This window comes from Alosa sapidissima, chromosome 20, assembly GCF_018492685.1.
Source record: "Alosa sapidissima isolate fAloSap1 chromosome 20, fAloSap1.pri, whole genome shotgun sequence".
NCBI classification, from domain to species: Eukaryota; Metazoa; Chordata; class Actinopteri; order Clupeiformes; family Clupeidae; genus Alosa; species Alosa sapidissima.
In genome coordinates, this window is record NC_055976.1 from 2,650,188 (window position 1) to 2,658,762 (window position 8,575).

Consider the following 8,575-nt stretch of genomic DNA (forward strand, 5'->3'; position numbering starts at 1 on the left):
ACAGAGTCACTGCTCATGGCAGCACAAGAGCAGAGCAGGCCCTGAGTACAAGATCAATAGAGATCTACACATACTGTTCACTGGTTTACTTGAAGAGTTGTAAACAGTGTTGTAAGGCTGCGTGTACAAATCCGCTTGGAGCTCCAGTGGAATTTTGATTTGCGACGAGAATTCTCGGTCTAACCGTTGATGTGCTGTGTGAAAGGGCGGAAATAGGCACCCACCACCAGCCCAGCACTAAACTCCGAGCGTGGTAAACAAAATCGGATATTTCAGGCAGTAAAATGTTATTTTGAAGTATTAAAAAACATCGTTGTTTTAGAATTTTCGAACGCGAGGTGCAGTAATTGGTGCTTTTACGATACAGGTTAAGTTGTTGCCGGTGTTCCAGTAATTTGTTGTTTTGCGCTCTGTCTAATCATTCTATGTTGTTTTTATATCTTTCAATTATTAATGTTTAAACTATTTCCCTTTTATGCTTTTATGTACTATTACCTTGGGTATTTTATGTTTTCTTTTTTATTCTTTACTTTTTAAACTATTCTTTGTCTATTGCCCTTTATTTGCTATTACTGTTGCTTTTGTTTATGTAAAGTGCATTGAATGAGCTCTGTGTATAAAATGCGCTATATAAATAAACTTGACTTGACATACAAGGCATGATCCCAGGTCCAGGCTGTGTAAGGCAGCCCCTGAGGCAGTCCAACACATAACAGCAGGGTGCAAGATGCTGGCAGGCAAGGCATACATGGAGCGCCATAATTAGGTGGCTGGGATAGTATAGGAACACCTGTGCTAAGTAAACCCAAACTCAAAATGGGATACACCTTCGAAGGTGGTCGAGAAAGACAAAGCCAAGATACTGTGGGACTGGATACAGACTGACAAACTGGAAAAGGCCAACCAGCCAGACACAGTAGAAACGGGATAAGAAGGCTGTGATAGATGTCGCAATACCAAGTGACGGCAACATCAGGCAAAAGGATAATAAGAAGCTTCAGAAATAGCAAGTACTGAGAGAAGAGTTAGAGAAAATGTGGAAGGAGAAGGCAACACTGAGGTCTGTGACTCCCAAACTGAATGAGTGGCTCCAGCAGATTCCAGGAAATACATCTGAGACCTTGATCCAGAAGAGTGCAGTCCTAGGAACAGCCAAGATACTGTGCAGAACCCTCAAGCTCCCAGGCCTAGAAGACCTGAGCTTGGAGGATGAATGACCGCCCACAGGGGGCAAGAGGGAAATTGTATATATATATATATACTGCGTTTTGCCATGTCATTGTCCCTTCCCTCAAAGAATCTGTTCTGTATACCTGGAATCCAAGGAATGTTAACCTGAGAGGGCTTTTGGGGGACGTTTTCTTCTGGCGCTTCCATTGCCTTATGCCTTTTTCAAGCATGTCATCCCTCATCACACAGATGCTGAATATTGCTGTATTGTCCACCCTTTCATGAAGCACTTTGTTGACATGGGAAATGCCTAAACCACTGGAGAAAAAGAAGAGAGGAAATGAAATACGGATCAGTCCAGATGACAACTCCCAGGCTCAGTGCACCTGCACTAATGACACATGTATAAAAGTTACTTTATTTTATTTTAAGATACTTTAAAAAACAGACTATTCACAGATGAAACTGAGGTGGTCCACCATAAATCTCTGTTATTTGCAGGTCAAGTCAAGTCAAGTCACTTTTATTTAGGCTATATGGCGCATTTTTGTATGTACAGAGTGCAGCCCAAAGTGCTCCACACACACAAAAGACAAAAATGCCGGACGGAGCAAAGTAGTCACCAGCGTACCTGTGACACCAAGACATAACAAACTAATTTAAAAAATAACAAATGACACACAAGACAAAAGATGCCGGATGGAGCGGTGTAATCGCCAGGATGTGCCAGTCCACGTGCTGCATTATTAACCAGGTTAATTCAGACTACTAAGTTTGGGAATTCATGATTCAAATGTTAGTCCGGCGGTTTTGGGAACCGTTTTGTGAACGATGCATCGTACCAGTTTCATAACCTCTGTGGTTGTATGGGAAACACACCCCAGATATTTAGAATTCACTAAAGATTATATTTTGCGAACTAGAATTCAAAATGCAAATAAACATTCCATATGAAGTTGTCATGGATATCAATGTGTTGAGAATATTCCCTATTAATGGTTGCACTTTCTTACCACAATATTTTTATTCCAGTAAGCACTGTGTCTTTCCTTTAAAGTCCACTGACTATAACTTGCCATGTGTGACATTTTTGAACATGTGTAGCTGCCTCCTTATATGTGTATGGACATACAGTATGCAGTGTTTCCCACAGAATTGGATTCAATTTGTGGCAGTAGCTGACTTGGACAATGGGGGGAAGTTTGAGAGAACCCTTGCAATTGTAACACAGTTGAAAGGCTGCTGATGTGTGGATGTGGAATTAAATTAAATTAAGCATAGAATATTAATCTGTGGCGGCCGATTTTTATTTCGTGGTGGATTATGAACTTTCGGGCCCCTGGGCCCAGATGTATTAAGGGCCCCCCACTAATTGTCGTATATGTGGGAGGGGGGGTTTGGGGGTCCTCCCCCAGAAATTGTTTAATTTGTTTGATGTGATTTCCTGTATTCTGGTGCATTTTGGGGATGGCTAATACTAAATTCAATCAGATTCATAGCCTACATCCTGATTTGTTGATATTGAGGCAATGATTCCATGCAAAGGCTTGGGCTTCAGGGCCCCCTGACCCCTTGGCCTGGGCCCGGTAGGCCCGTGCAGTAATCCATCCCTGGCGCCCCGCCACAGATTAGTATGGGAAACACTGGTATGTGTGTGAGAGTGTAAAGGTCTGTATGTGTGCATTTAGGATTGTATTGTGGAGGGCGGCAGGGTGTCAGGGCTGCTTTAATCCAAAAGGTTGAGAAGCACTGCTCTAAACCCACGTTTAGTACAGTGGTTACAGTTGGGGTTGTTTTTAAATGGGTGTCTGACAGTTAATAACAAGATAATTTATTACAAAAAAGATTATGCAATTGTGCGAGCAATTATTATAATATTTAAAAGTCTGTCTACTGAGTGACCCCATATTTTGGGGGTCCTAATCCTGTGCAGAGTTTAATACCCTCTGTAAAAATGTTACGATTCTAAAGCTTATCCGACAGTGCTCTTCCATTACTCATTGTTGGCTCAAAGTCAGTTCTAATAAATATTAACACTTTCTTCCAGACAGTTGCACCACTCTGCTCCACTCGAATAAGGACATTGGTGTTATTTCAGGAAATAGTTTCATAAGCTATGTTTCTGACAATGCGTCTGCCTCACACAAATTAGATCATTTCTGTGCAATACTGGAAAAACAGTAATGAAGAAAGAAAAAAGTTCTACAAAATACATTAACAGACTCAGAAAAGAACTTCCAAAACACTGGATCCTATTTGTGCAAGGAATCTGGAAACATCATAATAAAAAAAGCTATTTATTGATTTTTTTTTGTAGCCAATATCTTGCTGTTGATCTGGTAACTGTAAAATTGTTCTGATGTCATATGTATTAATACTGCTCCAACTAGTGACCATTAGATCAAGGTTTAGGCGATGGATTATTGGTACATTGTTGAGGAAAGATCTTCCCAACCTGAGGAATTACAGATAATTCTCTATGATTAATACAATGCACTAGAGAGCAAAATCATACTGAAATATACAGAAATAAATAGCATATTTCCGATGAACAAGCCGAAGTGGTGTTGTACATACATTTTAAAATACAATTTGTAGCCTAAATAAAGTTGGATTTTAAAATAACTTAAAACACAACATTATTGACAGTGAGAAATATATGTATTCACTTTTTAGTCTAATGAATTGAGTCTCCTTGATTTTGATTAACAATTCATAAACATTAAAGCAGATGCAACTCTACCTGCTGTAGGCATATTTCTAAATATCCTATACACAATTAACAAGAGATAAATGTATTATTATCTTCTCATTTGTAAAATTAAAAAAATAATAATAATCTCATTTGTCAAATTTGTCAAAATAAAGCACCCACTTAAGACACTGTCCAATGCTGAACATAAATGATGAGGAAAACATCCGGTGGTGATTCTAGAAAAATGTTGACAGGGTGGCCAGGCTGGGGCACAGAGGACTGGCACATAAACATAACGTGAAACATAAAACTATACATATTAAAGCCTTACATTCAATATCAAATTATGCATTATTAATAACCAAACTGTTTTATGTAAAGATTAATTGAAAATACACAATTTGACATATGAAGTAACAAATAACTTAAGTTTTAGAACATTTGAAGCACATAACTTTGTAGATGCAATGCAACAAGAAGAGAGTATTTTCAGGTAAAGCAGTAGCGAACTAGAATGAAGTTTTCCACCATATAAGCTAGATGTGCATGGAGAACAACTTCACTACAATGATAGAAATTGGTCCTTGAGTTTACTGCCACAGGACATGCATAGCATCGCCATGCGTACCAATAAATATAGCCTCAATAATTTGACCAGCATCAAATCAATGTAAAATGCTTGTTTTGGCTAACAAGAAAATATACTTGGAGACATTTCATCCATCATATCTCTGGTGGAGTGGCCGACTGGATTCTGGGGTGGCCTGTACCGCCCTATGCCCCCCATCTGGCTCTGACCCTGAAAACATATGGGAGGTTGTACTACACAACCTCATGCCATTCTGTTCTATTTTCATAAGGCACATTCCCCCCTCATGCACTCAAATGTCATTCTCCAAATAAGAAGATATTCCACTGTGATGTAATAGGCCTATAGGCCAAAACATAAATAAGTAGACCTAAGTCAAGAAAATGACAGGATAATTATAAATTCATAATTACATAATTGTTGCCCTCTGTCAACCTCACTACACTTGAAAGGACAAAATAATGAATGAAGTTTCAAGAGGCACAGTTGGATTTAATCTCCCTTTTGATAGGCTGAAGCTTGAGGAATGAATTCAGAGGACAAGTGATCGTGAAGATGCACTAAAGTCTGTCGCTGTAGTTGTCAGCAGATTTGTGCAGTCGGTAAGCCTTTTTAAGTGGAAAACTATGCGCAATTTATTTGTTGTTTCCTCAGTATCGGGCAAATTCTGTGCCAGACGGTTTTGCCCACTGCAGCTCGTAAGGAAGGACTGGCCCAAATATACAACGCGGGGGTACAGAGTGCGTTACACCTTGCCATTACGGCAAAAAGGTTAGTCGCTTCATTTCTGAATCTGAGACCTTTACCAGTCAGTTGTCTGACAATAATATTCACAAAAGAAGGACACCATAAAATTAGGAAGCATATTACAACAAACACAATAATACGCAACGATTCTTTCTTTGTTTCTCTTTCTGCGGTGGGCAACTGTCGGCCTAGTTGATGTCTTGCAATGACATACAATTTTACAGTCATGATAACCTTCGTGAGAACAATTATTTGTAAAGCAATGACGCCAAACGCGTTAATTTGGGCGGCCTTTGATATAGGCACCATGTTTTGGACAGTCAGTATTACGTATGTATAAATCCAGCAGAATGCGCATATCCAAATAACGCATGCACGAGTAATGAAGCGGTTGTAAAAAAAGGGATGGCATACAGCGAAATACCTGTCAAATTGTGCAAACAAAAATGTCAGTACATTCACACCAAGAAATGATGGAAGTATGTAAAAAGTTCCGTTCCTTGATGGATACCCTTCTTGAACATCAAAAAGACCAAGATAGTAAACCGAGAATCCCGTTAGTGTGTCACTGATGCTGGTGTTAAGCATAAAAATAAAGCGGTTTTGTATTCGAAGAGAGCGAGTACCAAGGATGCCAATCACAACAGAACCACCCAAAAGGACTGAGCTAGAGGCGAACAAAATATGAAAAATAAATATCAAAAAATCTTCTGGACGATCAAAATTTACAGACAGAGGTATAGTGGAGTTTTGGATATACATATTGGTTCTCCTGACTGATCAGAGCAATGTGGCAGAAGTTAGCCATTGCCCTGTTTTTATAGACCTGAAGCATCTTCTCAGTTTGTCTCTTGAGTCTAATGCCAAATCACAAGGGTGCACAATAGCGCACTGAAAACATGTCTGAATGGCTCCTGCCTAATTTGGCCTACATTTTTTGTCAGCTCAAAGTAGTCACAACAAAAATCTATCCAATTTTTTGAAGTAGGTTAGGGGCATATTGTGAGTGACATATGTTATACAATATGGTCTATTTTGAAAGTACTTTCAAATTCACATATTTGATGTCAATTTGAATGACATGACAATTTGATGACATTTTTGATCAATTGATCATTTTTGACAATTTGAATACTTTGGACATAATATGACTGACATGTAGGCCTATGTTTCCAAATATGGTCTATTTTAAATATATGGCCTAACATTGTAAAGAGGTCCATAACTGTGAATTTTGGCAACATGACTCACATGTAAGATTTCTTGTAAAATTCAAAAAGCATCAAAGAAAGTTTTGTAATACACTAAAGTTTACAGGGCTCACAATAGCAGACTATTACAAACAATAAAATGGCTAATAAATAGTGGTAACACTGTATTAGACATCATTTCACATTTCTTAAGTCTTAATTGAACAATTTCTTATTCTTAGTCATTAATTCTTTGTAAATCCATAATAAGCAACTCTTGATGCGAGATTACTGGTATATTATATGGATCAAGAAAGAGAGTTTATAGACTGCTAATACAGTGCCTGAATATGTGACTTACAGTGCAACTGGAAAGTTTTCAGATCCTTTCAAGTTTTCCACATTTTGTTATGTTTCAGACTCATCTTAAAATTAATTTAATTCATACAATACATTCTACACACAATAATCCAATACTCCGCAAAAAAAGGTTATATATAAGGTCTCACTGTTTATGGTGTATGTCAGAGAGAAAACCAAGCCACGAGGGTCGAGAAAATTGTCCGTAGATCTGCAAGACAGGGTTGTGTGAAGACACAGATCTGGGGAAGGATACAAGAACATTTCTGCAACATTGAAAGTGCTCAAGAGCATGGTAGCCTCCATCATTCTCAAATGGTTGTCCTTTACGCAGTTTGGCTGAGTGGCTATCTAGGAAGACTGTTGGTTGTTCCAAACTTTTCCATTTGAGAATGATGGAGGCTACCGTGCTCAGCCGTGTGATGTACATAATTAAATCAAGTAAATCCAGCAATTCTTTTTTTTTTAGTGCAAGCATAAATTTGGCATGGAGAAACACACATTCATTTCAGTCTTGATACATCCGACTGTGAGCGTGAAAGATGACGTACGCAACTGTGTTTCGAGTGTTATGCTGTCATGCACCCCAGTCAAAGCCTTGCCTCCTATCAGTCCAAAGATGAATGGCCCATGGAGGATAACCGGTCCACCAAGGATGTGAGGAAAGATGTGGTTTCTGTGTATTATAGTATTCCCTCTGTATTATACTAAACTAGTGTGTAAGCATTTATTGGGTAAAGAAAGCAGCCAATAAGTGCCCTCCTTATCGGTTTATCAGAAAGCACAGGGTGTGCTGGTGGCCATGTTGGCTGTAGTTTGAAAATGGCAAGTCTATTAGGGTTGAATTATTTTTCTAATTTGTAAATAGTTTGTCATATGCGCTTAATCTGACTCAGTATGCATTCATTACCACAACCACACACATTCTGTGTTGGGGAATCAGATACTCTCTGGGATAATATTCAAACATTCAATTTGTGCATTAATGCTGATACCCCACAGAGGTCACAATTCTCTAACCAGCTGCTCTGAAAGTCTATGCATTCTCATACCATCAAACTACCAATAACAGCCAACATACCAACAACTAAATGACATTTTATATTCTAAAATCACTATAACCTGCAATCTCGTTGGGCTGATTTCATTGACTGACATCAGTGTTCACAATTATTCACTTGTCCGATGTCGTCTTCCAACTGCCAAAGACACATCTTCCACCACATATTGTGTTTTCTGGAAAATGCACTGTAATTTATTTACATATTTATTTAGGAAAGACATAGCTTCAGTATAACTGTGGAAAGAATGTAGGTTATACAGAGAACAAACTTTGTGGTGCATTTGTTGCACTGCTGAAGCTGAACCAAAGTCATGTTAGGCAAGTCGCTCCACTCGGCAGCCATATTGCAACGCATTTTGGGCACTTATCGGGCATCTATTTCGGGCTTCCATCCAGTTGCACACACGCCCATCATCATGAAGTGCTTCGAGAGGCTGGTCCTGGCCCACCTCAAGACCTGCTTACCACCCTCACTGGACCCATTCCAATTCACCTACCGTCACAACAGGAGCATGGAGGATGCCATCTCTACGGTACTCCACTCCGCCCTGTCCCACCTTGACAATAGTCAAGTCAAGTCAGATTTATTTTTAAAGCGCATTTAACATGCACATAGTGCAACCCAAAGCGCTCCACAAACAAGACACATAACAACAAGACAAAAGATGCCGGATGGAGCGGCGTAGTCGCCAGCGTACCCGTGACACCAAGACATACAAGACAGACAACAAAACAAATAAACAAATAAAAAAAAGAAAATA

The 8,575-nt window shown here is 39.1% G+C and overlaps 1 protein-coding gene across 1 annotated transcript; it reads right to left on the reverse strand.

Annotated features, from left to right (window-relative positions):
- Window positions 1-5,078: 5,078 nt before the first annotated feature.
- LOC121694914 (C5a anaphylatoxin chemotactic receptor 1-like) lies at window positions 5,079-5,963 on the reverse strand. The gene has a single exon (XM_042075311.1). The coding sequence runs from the start codon at window positions 5,961-5,963 to the stop codon at window positions 5,079-5,081; it is 885 nt and encodes a 294-aa protein (XP_041931245.1).
- Between the last annotated feature and the right edge of the window lie 2,612 nt (window positions 5,964-8,575).

Coding starts and splice junctions, on each gene's coding strand:
- LOC121694914 (XM_042075311.1), bottom strand. CDS start 5,963: ATGTATATCCAAAACTCCACTATACCTCTGTCTGTAAATTTTGATCGT.